A 17,500-nucleotide genomic window follows, 5' to 3' on the forward strand; every position below is an offset into this window, starting at 1 on the left:
AGCAGGGGGCGGGGCTAATAGGCACATACAGGCCAGGGGGCGGGGTACAGGCACATACAAACAGGGGGCGGGGTTACAGGCACATACAGGCCAGGGGGTGGGCTTACAGGCACATACAGAGCAGGGGGCGGGGCTAAAAAGCACATGCAACCAGGGGGCGGGGTTACAGGCACATACAGGCCAGGGGGTGGGGTTACAGGCACATACAGAGCAGGGGGCGGGGCTAATAGGCACATACAGGCCAGGGGGTGGGTTACAGGCACATACAGAGCAGGGGCGGGGCTAATAGGCACATACAGGCCAGGGGGCGGGGTTACAGGCACATACAAGCAGGGGGCGGGGCTACTAGGCACATACAGAGCCAGGGGTGGGGTTACAGGCACATACAGCAGGGGGCGGGGCTAATAGGCACATACAGAGCAGGGGGCGGGGCTAATAGGCACATACAAGAGCAGGGGGCGGGGTTACAGGCACATACAGGCCAGGGGGTGGGTACAGGCACATACAGACCAGGGGGCGGGGTTAACAGGTACATACAGCCAGGGGGTGGGTTACAGGCACATACAGACCAGGGGGGGTTAACAGGTACATACAGCCAGGGGGTGGGTTACAGGCACATACAGAGCAGGGGGCGGGGTTACGGGCATTTCCAGCCCAGGGGGTGGGGTTAACAGGCACATACAGACCAGGGGGCGGGGTTACAGGCACATACAGACCAGGGGGCGGGGTTACAGGCACATACAGACCAGGGGGCGGGGTTACAGGCACATACAGAGCAGCACATCCCAGCCAAGCCCAGCCCACTCCCAGCCAAGCCCCGCCTACTCCCAGCCCAGCCCCGCCTACTAGCTCTGTGCTCTGCCACTCCTCCTTCCTTCCTGAGCTCAATAAAAATAAATAAAAACTGTCAGCATTCCATAAATAAATAAAAATACTTTTTAACGCAATAGTTTGGTTTCTTTGTTTATTTCTGCATCAAATATTTCCCAATTAAATTGCTCAGCTTCGATGCAGAACGGCAGTGGCTTTCCAGTGAGCGGTTTGGCACGCGGTACTTTGCAGGAGAGCAAAGCGGTGGAGACAGACTGTCTTAGAGGAAGACATGGACCCAGCGAGCCTGCTCATCCAGGGCTCTAAACTGGGCTGCTCTTTTCATCTCCACTGCCAGGCTCCAACTTTCTTCTGTTTGTAAACAACGTTCAAACGCACTTCTGATTGATACCATGTAGCACAAATCATTTGCGGGAGAGAATTCAAATGTGATGGTTGCTCTGACTGCAAGACAGTTTGAGTAATATTCATTATTAAAACTCTTTTTCAAGCGTTCACATCTGCTTAGCACTAAAGAGCGCAGACTTTCCCCACTGGGAGCCAGAGAAGACAGAGCAGGAAAACAGAACAGATAACCCAGACAAGAAACTCTCCGAGCGCATCTGCAGGGCTTACTGTACAGACACAGCGCCACAGCGCTATTTAACCTCCCCACGGAGCGCAGAACGCAGGGCCGCGGCTCGAACCCACGTCCGGGAGGAGGGCGTAATCACACTGACAGAGAGAGCAGGGAGTAATCACACTGACGGAGAGAGCAGGGAGTAATCACACTGACAGAGAGAGCAGGGAGTAATCACACTGACAGAGAGAGCAGGGCGTAATCACACTGACAGAGAGAGCAGGGCGTAATCACACTGACAGAGAGAGCAGGGAGTAATCACACTGACAGAGAGAGCAGGGAGTAATCACACTGACAGAGAGAGCAGAGAGCAGGGAGTAATCACACTGACAGAGAGAGCAGAGAGCAGGGCGTAATCACACTGACAGAGAGAGCAGGGAGTAATCACACTGACAGAGAGAGCAGGGAGTAATCACACTGACAGAGAGAGCAGGGCGTAATCACGCTGACAGAGAGAGCAGGGCGTAATCACATTGACAGACAGAGCAGAGAGCAGGGAGTAATCACACTGACAGAGAGAGCAGAGAGCAGGGCGTAATCACGCAGGCTGACAGAAGCTCACGGCGTGCAAAAGCTGGACTGCGTTTCCCGGGTTTCAGAGAGAAAACGCTGCGCACGGGCTGTTAACAGGGCTTTCCCAAACCCTCTCCGCAGAGTAACAGGGCTTTCCCAAACCCTCTCTGTACTCTGCAGAGTAACAGGGCTTTCCCAAACCCTCTCTGTACTCTCTGGAGTAACAGGGCTTTCCCAAACCCTCTCTGCACTCTGCAGGGTAACAGGGCTTTCCCAAACCCTCTCTGCACTCTGTAGAGTAACAGGGCTTTCCCAAACCCTCTGCACTCTGCAGAGTAACAGGGCTTTCCAAACCTCTCGTACTCTGGAGTAACAGGGCTTTCCCAAACCCTCTCTGCACTTTGCAGGGTAACAGGGCTTCCAAACCCTTCTGCACCTGCAGAGAACGAGGCTTCCCAAACCCTCCTTACTCTGACAGAGTAACAGGGCTTTCCCAATCCCTCTCTGTACTCTGCAGAGTAACAGGGCTTTCCCAAACCCTCTCTGTACTCTGCAGAGTAACAGGGCTTTCCCAAACCCTCTCTGTACTCTGCAGGGTAACAGGGCTTTCCCAAACCCTATCTGCACTCTGCAGAGTAACAGGGCTTTCCCAAACCCTCTCTGCAGAGAAACAGGGATTTTCCAAACCCTCTCTACACACTGCACAGCAACAGGGCTTCCCAAACCCTCTCTGCAGAGTAACAGGGCTTTCCCACACCCTCTCTGCACAGTAACGGGGTTTTCCCAAACCCTCTCTACACACTGCACAGTAATAGGGCTTCCCAAACCCTCTCTGCAGAGTAACAGGGCTTTCCCAAACCCTCTCTGCACAGTAACAGGGTTTTCCCAAACCTGTTGCCCCATCACACGTAATGGCTCCTGAACGAAGAACATGAATTATTAACCCGGCCATAATCCTATAACCCTAATGCAAACAGCTCCAGGGAGCCAGGGAGCAGACTCAAGGCCAGAGCCATTCTGAGCCCCCGTCCTCCTCTGGTGCTGCTCACCCCGCCTCCGCACCGCCCCCCCCCCCCACCCCGGGAGAGCACACCCACCACAGAACACTTCTCACACCCCGACCCACCGCCCGGCACCAGCCCTGCAGTCTGAACCAACCCACAGCCCAGAACCAGCCCAACAGCGTCAGAATATTACAGTTCACCTACTTACAGCACAGAGCAAACCTAGCCCTAACCGCCTAACCCCTAACTCACTAACCCCCAAACCCTAACCCGCGTCCCATTTACAGCACAGAGTCCTAACAGCACAGCCTTACAGAACAGAGCCCTAACAGCACAGAGCCATAACAGAACAGAGCCTTACAGCACAGAGCCCTAACAGCACAGAACCCCTACAGCACAAAGCCCTATCAGCACAGAGCCATAACAGAACAGAGCCTTACAGCACTGAGTCCTAAGAGCACAGCCTTACAGCACAGAGCCTTAACAGCACAGAGCCATAACCGAACACAGCCTTACAGAACAGAGCCCTAACAGCAGAGTCCAAACAGCACAGAGCCCTTACGGCACAGAGTTCTAACAGCACAGAGCCCAAACAGCACATAACCCTTACAGCACAGAGCCCAAAGAGCACAGAGCCCTTACAGCACAGAGTCTAACAGCACAGAGCTCAAACAGCACAAAGCCCTAACAGCGCAGAGCCCTTACAACACAGCCCTAACAGCACAGTGCCCAAACAGCACATAACCCTTACAGCACAAAGCCCTAACAGCACAGAGCCCTTACAACACAGTCCTAACAGCATAGAGCCCAAACAGCACAGAACCCTTACAGCACAATAAATCCACTTTATGTAGTGCAAAGTATGACATTTTAAATAATTATCCATTAACATTCATATGTAATGCAGTACATATCGGGAAAACTCCATTGTTCATAATAATATGTGCATTTAGGACCAGAATCATGTGGCCTATCTCCAGGCCTTGAGTAACACTGTATGAATTGTCTGTGTGAAATATCTTCTGGGGTGCAGCAGTGTAGTACAGGGATGCAGCAGTATAGTACAGGGACGCAGTAGTGTAGTACAGGGATGCAGCAGTGTAGTACAGGGACGCAGCAGTGTAGTACAGGGACGCAGCAGTGTAGTACAGGGGTGCAGTAGTGTAGTACAGGGATGCAGTAGTGTAGTACAGGGATGTAGCAGTGTAGTACAGGGGTGCAGCAGTGCAGTATAGGGATGCAGCAGTGTAGTACAGGGGTGCAGCAGTGTAGTACAGGGGTGCAGTAGTGTAGTACAGGGGTGCAGCAGTGTAGTACAGGGGTGCAGTAGTGTAGTACAGGGATCAGCAGTGTAGTACAGGGATGCAGTAGTGTAGTACAGGGATGCAGCAGTGTAGTACAGTGATGTAGCAGTGTAGTACAGGGGTGCAGCAGTGTAGTATAGGGATGCAGTATAGTATAGGGATGCAGCAGTGTAGTACAGGGGTGCAGCAGTGTAGTACAGGGGTGCAGCAGTGTAGTACAGGGATCAGCAGTACAGTACAGGGATGCAGTACAGTACAGGGATGCAGCAGTGTAGTACAGGGATCAGCAGTGTAGTACAGGGATCAGCAGTGTAGTACAGGGGTGCAGCAGTGTAGTACAGGGATCAGCAGTGTAGTACAGGGACGCAGCAGTGTAGTACAGGTGTGCAGTAGTGTAGTACAGGGATGCAGTAGTGTAGTACAGGGATTAGCAGTGTAGTACAGGGGTGCAGCAGTGCAGTATAGGAATGCAGCAGTGTAGTACAGGGGTGCAGCAGTGTAGTACAGGGGTGCAGTAGTGTAGTACAGGGATGCAGCAGTGTAGTACAGGGGTGCAGTAGTGTAGTACAGGGATCAGCAGTGTAGTACAGGGATGCAGCAGTGTAGTACAGGGATGCAGCAGTGTAGTACAGTGATGTAGCAGTGTAGTACAGGGGTGCAGTAGTGTAGTATAGGGATGCAGTATAGTATAGGGATGCAGCAGTGTAGTACAGGGGTGCAGCAGTGTAGTACAGGGATGCAGCAGTGTAGTACAGTGATGTAGCAGTGTAGTACAGGGGTGCAGCAGTGTAGTATAGGGATGCAGTATAGTATAGGGATGCAGCAGTGTAGTACAGGGGTGCAGCAGTGTAGTACAGGGGTGCAGCAGTGTAGTACAGGGATCAGCAGTACAGTACAGGGATGCAGCAGTGTAGTACAGTGATGCAGCAGTACAGTACAGGGGTGCAGTAGTGTAGTACAGGAATGCAGCAGTGCAGTACAGGGATGCAGTAGTGTAGTACAGGGATGCTGCGGTGTAGTACAGAGGTTAGGGAACTGGCCCTGTGACTCCATCGTTTTTTTCCCAGTAGGGAGGCTGTAGCTGTAGAGCTTAAACAGAATCGCAGCTTCATAAATGCAAACTATTGGAATTTTATTTATGAAACAAGAGAGCTATGTGTGAATGTCACTAATATTTTTGTGGTATGTTTCATACCATTAAATGTCATGGGATCTGACTGACAGATTCGCAAAACAGACCCAAATTCATTCAGCGTTCTGTACAAACCCACCTCCTGTCTCTGTCCCGGGACCATGACCGCGACCGGGACCGCCGACTGGACCGCTTACTGCGGCTGGTCACGCGGCTCCCCGACGAGCTGGAGGAAGAGGAGCGACGCCTGTGCTTCTTCTTCCGGCGGCTGCTGCGGCTGTCGTCCTCGCTGTCTGAGGAGTGGCGCCCCATTTCGCTCTCTGAAGGGGGAGACGGAACACACACATCACCACTGCGACCCGCTCGAAGGACATACTGTATATATCTGCACTGACTCCAGCTTACAAATTACTAAGAGAGAGAGAGAGAGAGAGAGAGAGAGAGAGAGAGAGAGAGAGAGAGAGGTTGCAGGCCACATTTAGCGACGTTTTTTATTGAAAATTAAAAATGTATCATATTCTAAATGCAGTTCTTTCCGTGATAAATTAACGAGGTCACGGTTTAGCCACATGCGTAGCTTCGCTCCGTTGGCTCTCTTCGCTAGCGATGTGGCATGAGACATGCTTTGGGATATTCCTGCAGGACAGCGAGCACATCACGCCTCTAATAGCTACAACGATGTCCCAGCTACTTAAGTTAAAAATACAGCTACGTAGCCTGTTCCAGGTCGGGATCTCATGTCTTCAGGCTAGCTAATTGTGAATAGCCCGGTTGTGTTGAAGAAGCGTCGCTAGATGTTTACTAGCAAGCTTGCAAGTACTTCGGAAAGCGATGATATCATAGATAACCACCTGAACGGCCACTTGGTGAATATGGTGAATTAAAACAGCTGGCGTTCACAGAAAGCGTGTTAGTTAAGCTGCTCCTCAGTTACCCAATGATTTCATGCGTGTGTTACATACCTACATCACCACAATAACACACCTTACCCAAGCAGTATAAACACACGCGAGCCGGTTAGCATGTTAGCTAACACCAGGCCTTTACTCCGGGTCGTGCTGCTATGAAGCTGTGTTTGTGTTCTCCGGGAGCCGTCACACAGATAACCAACATTACTAACTAACAAATTCTGTTTGCAAAGATAACGGAAAACCACAGAAATAAAACTTACCGGTTTGAGATAATCGTACCTTTCCACTGAAAACTCACTGAAAGGAGTCACCACGAGCACAGACCTTACTAGCAGCTTCAGAGATCACCGATTTGGACATTTCGAAGCCATTAAAATCAATCGTAGAAAAATCGTTCAAAATGTATTTTCTCTGGTTAATTCTTACTAACATCCATTTCTGTTGCCTTTTTTTGGCTACAGTGCTTCAGTTAATTTATTTTAACTTAGTGACTGACTATAGAAGTGATCACAGAACTAGCCTACGGACAGTAACAGTAAACTTGGAATGACTCGATAAATTGATTTTCATAGAGCATTTTAAGTGGGTATTTTGTAATTAATAACGTTTTGTGTAAGTACGCAAAACAAAATGTTAAATAAGCCTATCAATAATATAAAGAATAGCAGAACTACACATGTATGTAAAAAAAAATAGGTATACTGTATATAAATATGAACAGTTGTTGGTAATAATTCTATTTCATATTTGGGCTTCTTTCATGAATTATGAGCTGAACGGTTATGAATTTAAATTGCAACAGAAAGCTCAGTTGTGCCGGAAGAGCTGTTACATGATTTTCTATTGTGGCCATAAGTGGCAGTCGTATTCTCCCAGCCTGAGACAGCAATGGCATCCGGCTTGGCATCGGCCACCTGTAATGCACGCAAGCATTGCTATCTGAAAATATGCAGCACGATTTTGATATTTATTCACGTTTACATAGCAAAATGAACGAAAACAGAAACATGCCAAGAAATTAACATAAATGTGGACTTGTGCTAAACTCATAATTTTGCAAATATCGTTCGTAATGTGTGTGTGCGCGCGCGTGTGCGTGCGTGCGTGCGTCTACAGATGCAAAAATGAAGTAGTATTGCGCAACATTACAGTTCTTAATAGCTACACTTTGAGCGGAATTAAAAGAAAACAAAATTAATTTAAGTCACAATCAAATAGACGTGATTGTCTCGTTCCGTACCTTTACATTGCGCCGCTGAGCTGATTAAAAAACTCTAGCTTCGAGGGGACATACGAAAGTGAATTTGCATTCTTCTGGTTTTTCCCACTTTTGTTCAGTGATTAATAGAAAACTGAACTTTATCTTTTCCTGTTTTTCTTAAAAATGACACATTTTAAGAACCAGTTCTTAAGCTTAAAAAGTGCCGCTAAATTGTCCGTTTTCACATGCACGCACACATACAAAGGGAGTGAGCGCGGGCGAGATAGCTTTTATAAAACCAAAGAATATATGTACGTTAAATGGGCGCAGATTAAATATTAAACACGCTCAGATTTATTAGAAAAGACATGTATCACCAACATTTTTGTGTGTGTGTGTAAAATGTTTTTACTGTATATAAGGCCTCTGAAACCACGAATTGGTTTTGAAATGAGTGGCAATCAACATAAATATATTAACGTATTCACAAACAGACCCCCTTCCGAAGTCACATTTTGTAGCGGTATTTTTATATTGCATTCCTTGCGTAGTCGGCTATGAGTGGTACCAGTAATAGGCTATTCAATGTTGTTTTCCGAATCAATAAAGTTGGATCAATGAAGACTTTTCCGCTCCCTGATTTCAGTCACTGAATCAGCATGGTCTGTGACTCAGATGAACTTCAGCGCAAACAGGGGAAACAAGCAGCCGTGAAAAACGCCACAAGTGAAAATAACGAATGCTTAAGACTCAAAAGAACAGACATTATACATAATTAATCAGGCGAATTGTTGGAAACTGTGTGAGGAAATAATATTTAGTATAGATTATCAATAATCCTACTTAATTTTGCATCACAGTTACAAATGATTTTATATTGTCTTGCATGGTGTATCCCATTTCGTGTCATACTTGATCTTACCAGTTCTTACTAAATAGCTATGTCCCCACGGCATTCACTTACCTTCACCGCAAGTGAACCATTATTTATTTATTTTTCAAATATGTAATTATTTCAGTACGCGGTTAGTTTAAACGGCTGTAATTAACAACCCCAATGGCGATACATAAAAATACAGCAGAACAAAATGTTTAGCTTATGTTCACAAACACGTTTAAGGTTTCATATTCCACTGAGACTAAATGAAATGACTATTTCTCATCTTCTATCGGAAAGACACCTGCGTGCGCATGATTATGATTATTGAGGTAATAACATCTCGGATAATAAAAATAATAATAAACTTTATTTGTATAGCACTTTTCAAAAACAGTTACAACGTTATTATTATTATTATTATTTATTATTATATTATTATTATTATTATTATTATTTTCGTTGTTGTTCTTGTTGTACTTGTTGGTGTTCTTTTCATTACCATCATCCTCAATCATAATAATTATAGTAATAAATAGTGCATTGCATTTTTTGTGTTAGAACATGTACAATAATAATACAATGATAAGTGTGATTGTTAACATATTTCATTATTATTATCATTATTATTGTCATTGTTATTCTTTTTATTCTTATTATTATTAGTCATAGGTTGATATACGAATATGTCTTTATTAGTGAAGAATAAAAATTACAATTATGTAAAAGCTTGTAATTTACAATTAATTTAGAATCTACTGACTGGGAAACTATTTAGCGTCGGCTACTGAATACATAAAGAACGCATGTGCTTCCTTTATCTGTTGTACATCGATCTATTAACTATTATTATAATATGCAAAGTAGGTGAGATTACTGTTTTAACAGGAACTCATTGTCCATGATGAGATGCGTGTCCTGTTTTTTATTCCGCGAGTCCCGAGTTCTTGCGGGTCCGCTCGCGCGCTCTTTACCTCTCGCGCATCACTGTCGCTGTCGCGTTTTTCCAGATCACACAGATTTTGAGGAAGCTCCTATTCCGTGTGTTCCTTTCTGCACGAGCTTGTCATTTTCAGTTTTAGCCACACCCCTGCAGAGATCCAGCCCATCTCCCTGGTGTTTAAAAAACTAACTCAGGACAATAGCAACGAATCCACGCTTAATTAAATTAATTAGTCCTTCTTGTCAATCTTGGATTAATGGCCAATAGCAACCTCGTAAGAATGATCTGAAATCTGAAGGGTTGGTAATGTTTTTTTTTTCGCCCTGTCAGTGTATGGAGAAGGAGCGGGGCTCGTCCCGGCTTCCTGAGGGGACGTAATTTGCACGGATCAAGGGGCAGGCATTGCAAAGTATAAATAGTGTGACTTCAATAGCGGATCACCAGCAGGTCTGAACTCCGCAGCAAGAAGAATTGGCCAAGATCTTATACATTTAGCTTAGCGCGAGATCTAGAGTTGGCAACAACATCACCTCGTATTTAGGTCGACGAAAAGAAACACTATTGATGTCTTATCGTAGGGTGTTGTGGAACTGAGAAAAAGAGAGTGAGCACGAGAAGGGAAGATTTTTTTTTGGAGCAGTGATGGAAGAACTTACCGCTTTTGTGTCCAAGTCTTTTGATCAGAAAGTCAAGGAAAAGAAGGAAGTTATAACGTATAGGGAGGTTCTGGAGACCGGATCGGCGCGGGGCAGGGAAGCGCTTCCCGCGGAACAGAGTCGCGAGGAGGTGAACGCTATTGCCCGAGGAGGCGCTCGATCACCGGGTAGAGAGCCGGACATGCTCGGGCCAGAGCGAACCAGGGACGCGGGCAGCCCGAAACTCATGGATGGTAACCGGCTATTTTTATTCTGCTGTTATTCTGTGACCGCTACTGCGCGGATTTTAGAGTTGTCAAGAGTAGAGATGAGATGGATCTTTTTGGAACAAATATGTAATCAGCCTTGTAGATATAATGTTGATTCTTCGCTCTCAGGCACGCGCATCAGGCTGTAGCCTACATTCCACTTCTTTTTAAAACAGGCCCACTTTGAAAAAAAGAGCCTCATTTTCTAAACTTTGATATCATACAGGATAAAGTTTAACACTTCATAATACGACACCCTCCTAATCCACGCACAATTTACATAATTTACGTTTTTTTTAAAATCATTTGACAATAAACGCATATTTGAATAGAGTATTTCTACATTTGACTCTTTGGTATTACTTGAAAGTCATCGAAATATTGCATATAGTGATACACGCAGCTCACGCGAATAGTTATTGATGAGTGTCCGCTATTTTATATAAAATGCACATCTTTAAACGCGGGCCATGCAGTTGCAGACATTCAATAGCCTACATTATGAGAATATTGCATAAATTCGTGTTTGATTGAAATGTGTGGGCAATATCGCATATGCACCTGTTAAAGGCACTGTGATAAAAGTATCAATGTCCGGATTGTAAGCTTTGCACTACCGTGGCCTTGACGGTAAAGGGTACATCGCGTTTCCGCGCCTTGGTGGAAAGTGCCTTTAGTGACAGCTAACAAGGCATATATTAAATGCTCAAATATATTTTTTCTACGACAGAAAAACGTAAGCACTAATTAACGTTGCTTCTGTTATCATTAGGACAAATGTTAACAAAATGGAAATTGCGTGGAATTTCGTTGTGTTGAAATGATTATAATACATTTCAAAAAAGAAACAAAAGCGTACCCGCAATATGAACAGTAAAAAAAAATTGTTCTGAATACATGTACGCACAATTACAGTTGTTACAATTTAAAAATAACGACAAAATAATAATAGGCTGATGATGATGATAATAATAATAATAAGAAGAAGAAGAAGAAGAAGAAGGAGAAGAAGAAAAATAATCTCCAGTTAAAATAATCATCACAAATTTTATAATCAAAAGGACTTAAACTCTAAAATAATTCCGAAGCATAATTGACAAAAAAAAAAAAAAAAAACTACGGTAGCGGGGCTGTCAGTGCAACACAAGAATTATTGATACAAGATTAATATGGAACGGATTCAGCGAAAAAAATAAAGAAAGGTCTAAAGCAATGAGAGCATATTACTGACCTGACTACACTTTTACATGCGAATTCTACGAGCACCTTAATATTTGCGGTCATAATCCAGTTACAGTAAAAATCTATTTTTGAGGCAGTAGTCTAACTGTCATCATTACAGTCACCACTTAAAGGTTCAGTCAGAATTCATCTTCACCCGAGGCAGGGATGAAATCGGAGGGATCACACGTTTGTCTCGGACATCCAATAGTGAGCTCCTGTATGCATATTTATAAGGAGTTAATTATTTAAAACCTCTCCGTAAGACTACAAAATATCAGAGCCTCATGTTGGTGAGATGCTAAAGCAAATCCGTGTGTGGTTTTGAGAGCTCGCGTGATATCTCCCTCAGTTCACATGTATGTGTAAATTCGAGGCCTGGACCTCAGCTCTTTCGCTTATTATACTTTCCTTCTAAACAGGTAATACGGATATGAAAGAACGAAAAGAGGATTCCAAACCAATGGAGGACGAGACACAAACTAAAATCAAGCAGCGAAGAAGTCGGACTAACTTTACTCTGGAGCAACTGAACGAGCTGGAACGGCTGTTCGACGAGACCCATTACCCTGACGCGTTCATGCGCGAGGAACTGAGCCAAAGGCTCGGGCTGTCTGAAGCGCGTGTTCAAGTAAGCCGCTTTATATTTGTTTCGGGTTTATTCTGCGATATCTTTCTTATTACTAAAGATTATTCTGATGCTTGAACATTGTTATGGATGCCCGCAGTCCAGTAAGGTCCAGTTAAACATAGAATTTTAATTTGGTAAACAGCATATGGAAATATCAGAGAGGCAGACCGCCTGCGGTCAGATATCTTTCCTTTTCAAGTATTTTCTTCTACGCGCAGAGGTGCGTTCGTATGTAACAAATGCCTCTGGAGAAGAAATGTATTCACATGGTTTTTTGTGGTTAACATAAATGTGTTTATGACATATTGACATATATCGGTTTGGGACTAGCCTATTCTTAAAATATACAACCTTCAACATATGAAAGAACACTGTGTATTTAAATTAATATATAAATATATAGAGTCTTGAACGGATAGCACGTTTTATAAAGTAACATGCACAAAGGATGCGCGTGTACCTCAGAGAGAGAGAAGGGAGAGAGAGAGAGAGAGAGAGAGAGAGAGAGAGAGAGAGAGAGAGAGCTTTTAGGTCGTACAATTAATTAACGTATGTGTGGTATTTAGCCTGTAGACGTCCGGCTAATATATGAAGGTAAAATTAATAAGAAACAAAATAAATGTAACAAGTTATATTTTAGTATACTTTCCGAGAAATCATATAGAATTATCAACAGTATAATATTTTGCTCTTCACTAAATCTGCATGAACTTGCCACAGGCTATGCATGCAAGCTGAAAAAACGAACAGGTTGGAACGTATTTCTCTCCGTGCATTTTGGTGAATGTTGGTCTCCGTGGTCGATTCCCCTCTGTTGGGTGGCAAGGCCATCTGCACAGAAACATAATAACAGCCTTCGCGAGGGGTGCAATCTATGTGTAATGAGAGAAGGCCAGCCGAGCCGAACAATGACAATGAACATAGACACAGGTTCTGCTCGGATTTATCAAACCCTATAATATCCCATTTAAACTGCTGCCTTTCATCCCGTCTGGCGCAGCACTGGGAGAGGCGGCTCGGTTATTATTTATCTTAACTGCATTGAATATTTTTGGTCTTTTAATAAAATTATAAAGCGCACACAAAACGTCCCCTAAAAAGTTGAAGCGGCCTTTCTCCCCGCGCAATAGCTGGATTTGCACCAAAGCGCATTGTGCCCGGAGCGAGGCCAATGCACGGAGCACCGCTCGAGGATTTACATACATTATGCATCATTTTACCCAAATAGAGATCTGATGTTCCGTCCATTTTCAATAAAATAAAAAAGGGGGACTACACTGCAGATTAAGTGCCTCTCACAGAATACTGATATGCCACACACACTAAGAATGATCACGACCTGAAATTAGTTGGGAGCCGCACACAGGGTAGTTATGTTTATAAGCATGCAATGTCATTGTATTTGCGCGCGCGCGGATGATGTTCAATGCATATGAACAAATCCCTGTAACGTAGCCTAACATTTATGGTAACATTAGGTTTACATTTTTGGTCGTTATCATAATCTATTTTTAATTGTAACCTGTGTCGAGAGGGAATGTGTTTTTATAAACCAGAATAAAACAAAACATATTTCCCGGGTTAATATCTCCCGGCTTTGTGTAGGGATTGAAAGCCGATTATCATAGTAATGACGTTTAATCACCCATCCCTGATCCCCGAAAATGGAGATTTTTAAATCAAGTAATAAGAGAGAAATTGCGATCTTCAAAATTTCTTTGTACTGGACATGTTATGACGGTAATTAAACTAAAACTGTACGGCATTAAATGCTTCAGTAACATAAATTTTCTTGCAGATAAAGGTAATTAATTTTACCGGCCACTAATGAGCGTGCTCAGCTCAGATCGCGTTGCTCAGATGTCTAAAGCCGTAATCACATGCCGCTATTCGATATCAGAGAGTCCATTTAGTTCTTCTGGGACGCTAATCTATCGAAAGATGAAACCAGTGCTGAGAAGGTAATTTATTATGGTTCAATTTAGGCTGCAAATTTCGATCAAACGTGTTTTCTTTCTTTGTACTTATTTATTAATTTACTAATTTTGTTTTGCGGTTTCACTGGCCCTGTTTTTCGTCACTTTTGTTTTTTTTTACACTCACATCTTGTAAATGTGATAATTATAATCAGAGGTTAAGCAGCATTAATATTTCAGCGGCCTTATGGGATATTGTTTTCTGCGGTTGTTGTCGTTTTGAGAGGAATTACATGTGCCCTCACAAGGACCTGCCAATCACGGCCGCTAATTAATTTCTCTCCCTACAGGTTTGGTTTCAGAACAGGAGGGCCAAATGTAGAAAGCAGGAGAATCAGTTACACAAAGGTACGTACTTTCATTTGCCAGTTTTCAAGCTCTCTTGTTGAAATAAATACATAAATAAATATGTACAATTTTCTTTACATGGAAAATATGAGTGAAAGTAAGTGTTCATAAACTGTAATGCCCCCCTACCCACCCACTCCCCCCTCCACACACACACGCACATACACACAATCACACACGCACGCAAACTATGTACTGATTTGACTTTATTCAATGAAATCTCATTTTAAAAATAACAATCTCAGTCAAATTAAGCCCCATAATGTGTCTAGGATATTTTAATGCTAAAAAAACACCAACCTTTCAGTCTCGTATAATTATTCATTGTTAAAACAAATTACAATCGAGAATTCAAATGTTCTAGAGCATTCCTGTGTTGTTAGCTTTATTTATTTATTGACATTGTGGCTAAAGATAATGTAATTTCGCCGCTCGGGTGTGTATGTTTGTCTCAGTGATTTAGAAACAGGTTTTGAACATTCATTCGCTCCTCTTTTCTTTCAGGGGTCCTCATCGGGGCCGCGAGTCAGTTTGAAGCGTGTCGCGTGGCACCATATGTCAACGTGGGAGCCCTGCGCATGCCATTCCAACAGGCAAGTTGCTTTGATGCGCGCGGTCTTTGGCAAAGTGAATCCCCGCACGGCGTCTTGGCACAGTTTACCGCCAACTGGAACCGTGGCGTTCCCGGAATTTCGAAGTTTCCTTTCAGTGACACCCGTGTTCTACTGGTCGCCGAAAACAGGCGAAAGTAATTACTGCATTTAGTATAGCCATTGGTGAATAATTACTTAATCTGTTAACTGTTTTGTTTACATACGCATTGAATTATTTTATTTAATAAAATATATTTTGTTACACAGATGGCCAGAGAGCACAATGTGTTAAAGGCCTAAAATGCTCGGGTAACTAAGAGCCAGGCTGTGGGTGGGTGCATGGTCACCTAAAGTGCTGCATAAAAGATATTAATAGGCAGCCCTCCAAAAGTTAATGTCTTTCTCCCCTCTCTCCCCATCCGTGCGTCTGTAGGATAGTCATTGCAACGTGCCGCCCTTCTCCTTTCAGGTCCAGGCGCAATTGCAGTTGGACAGCGCTGTGGCCCACGCGCACCATCACCTGCACTCTCACCTGGCTGCGCACGCACCTTACATGATGTTTCCGGCGCCGCCATTTGGGTTGCCCCTGGCTACTCTCGCGGCTGAATCCGCTTCCGCGGCCTCGGTTGTGGCTGCAGCCGCTGCCGCGAAAAACACCAACAAGAACTCCAGCATCGCAGACCTCAGACTGAAGGCCAAAAAGCACGCCGCCGCGCTAGGACTGTGACACGCGGACACGCGCGTGAAACAGGGTCTGCGATGTTGACAGAATCAGCGACATGGCAGAACAGCAAAATAAAAGGCGTACATTGTAAAAGCGAGGACCTTATTTATGCTTTTCAAAAATGAAGGACAAAGAAGTATAGGATATCTATAAAGATAGGCTATTTATAAAATCAAACTGTGAAATCGAAGATGATTTTGGATCCAGAAGACGAGAGGTGGAATTGATGTATTTACCCAACTTCTGAAGACAACGTGGGAATAGAAGCAACACGGAGAGGGGAGGAAGAGCACCGACAAAGCGGGGAGAAGAAAAGATGTCTATAAACAGCGAGATTATACTGAGTATAGGATAGCGCAGCTGGGACGTTCGGCTCTTTGTGTGACAAAGCGAACTATACTGCGCAGTTTTACTTTATTACGTTATTATTTGATTTTGAAAATAGAGGCTGGCCTCGTTTTATTTCAACATGTTCCAGAGTTTCCCTCAAAGGAAACTGTGGATATTTCTGAACAAAAAAGAAAGAAAAAGGGACAATGTGAGAGAGTTTTTTTCTTTTTCGTAACAAAATGAAAACGCCAGAAGTGTTTGCATGAATTTCTGTCTTCGCGGATGACGTAACTCGTGTCAGTTACGTGTTGTTATCATGCTTTTTGATGGACAGCAGTCATTCAGAAGAATTAAAGAAACGAGCAGTCACTTGAATGTTGTTGGGGTCTTAGATTTAAAGGCCACGGGGTGGGGGTGGGTTTTGAAAAACTGGGATGATTACCACACGTTTTAATGATTATTATTGAGTGTAAAGCAAACCTCAGACAATATTTCAGGTTTTAACGAATAAAGAATAGTGTCAATGTTTGCAAATGGCAATATCCATTTAAATCTGCATAACAGAAATGTAACCTTTTTCAATAAAATCAGTTTTAGGCCGCTTAATAAAAAAAGAATCCCTGATATGAAACGGTACGGGCACATGTAAAATATGCTGATACTCAAGAAACAGAAAATTATTTTGATTATTTTGTGGCTTAAAAATACATTGTAGGATTTTTTGTTTCTCCGCGTGTTGACTCATGTGCATTCTCTCTGTTGTAATGTTGATGTTTTTATAACGGTGGAAGAAAGCGTATCTCTGCAGAAGGCACGAATTTCAGAAAAAATGTCATTGAAATCATTTTTACATTTAGTTTTATTATTTCATCATCTATTAATGTGAAACGTGGTGTCACCTAAACACAATTATTTCACTTCATAAAATAAATCAGCTAAACTTTTCTACAATTGCTGTGTCATTGTATAAATTGTTCACTTGTGTGCTCTTGAAAAAATCATATACGTGATATCATTGCTGTATCGGTTAATATAGCGTACCATAAATGTAAAAAAGACAGAAAAGATTGTGAGTATATTTGCAGCGAACCTGTCTGGTGTAGCAATATAAGCTCATGCGGTTTTTAAAAATGTATATCATCTGACGAGCTGGAGCAGGCTGTAGCGTGTGCGGGACAATTATCTTTCAAAAACTGAACACAAAACCTTTCAGCGGAATATTTAAGTTTTTTAGCCTGTATTAAAATTCTAGGAAAGTACATGTTTTGAAATAAAAAAGATTATCAAAGTATAATTTTAGGCGATTATTATTAGCCTATTATAATTATTATTATTACTATTATTATTACTAGTAGTAGTAGCAGCAGTAGTAGTAGTAGTATGGCCTATACACTGTACTTTCGACCTAAGCTGTCTGGTGTTACTTAAATATTAACGA

At 43.4% G+C, this 17,500-nt stretch overlaps 2 protein-coding genes across 8 annotated transcripts in view; one reads left to right on the forward strand and one right to left on the reverse strand.

Moving 5' to 3' along the window:
• rsrc1 (arginine/serine-rich coiled-coil 1) overlaps window positions 1-6,700 on the reverse strand; it is a 136,558-nt gene extending 129,858 nt beyond the window's left edge. For 4 of the 7 annotated variants that reach the window (XR_010324665.1, XR_010324664.1, XR_010324663.1 and 1 more), the window contains exons 1-2: window positions 6,575-6,700; window positions 5,543-5,723 (exon numbers count right to left, since the gene is read on the reverse strand). Coding sequence is in view for 1 of the 7 variants with exons in the window: in XM_064303328.1 (XP_064159398.1) it covers window positions 5,543-5,715 (173 nt within the window). In the remaining 6 variants the exon portion in view is untranslated. The other 3 variants (XR_010324666.1, XR_010324667.1, XR_010324668.1) reach the window with 3 other exon arrangements.
• Window positions 6,701-9,440: 2,740 nt separating this feature from the next.
• Window positions 9,441-17,026, forward strand: shox2 (shox homeobox 2). The gene is made up of 5 exons (XM_064303325.1): window positions 9,441-10,224; window positions 11,883-12,091; window positions 14,358-14,415; window positions 14,920-15,008; window positions 15,442-17,026. The coding sequence occupies exons 1-5, from the start codon at window positions 9,978-9,980 to the stop codon at window positions 15,733-15,735; spliced, it is 897 nt and encodes a 298-aa protein (XP_064159395.1). The 5' UTR covers window positions 9,441-9,977; the 3' UTR covers window positions 15,736-17,026.
• Window positions 17,027-17,500: the final 474 nt, after the last annotated feature.

Source organism: Anguilla rostrata, chromosome 12 (genome assembly GCF_018555375.3).
Source record: "Anguilla rostrata isolate EN2019 chromosome 12, ASM1855537v3, whole genome shotgun sequence".
Classification (NCBI taxonomy): Eukaryota; Metazoa; Chordata; class Actinopteri; order Anguilliformes; family Anguillidae; genus Anguilla; species Anguilla rostrata.

Coding starts and splice junctions, on each gene's coding strand:
- shox2 (XM_064303325.1), top strand. CDS start 9,978: ATGGAAGAACTTACCGCTTTTGTGTCCAAGTCTTTTGATCAGAAAGTC. Junction 14,416..14,919: donor GGAGAATCAGTTACACAAAG/GTACGTACTTTC, acceptor CTTTTCTTTCAG/GGGTCCTCATCGGGGCCGCG. Junction 15,009..15,441: donor TGCGCATGCCATTCCAACAG/GCAAGTTGCTTT, acceptor GTGCGTCTGTAG/GATAGTCATTGCAACGTGCC.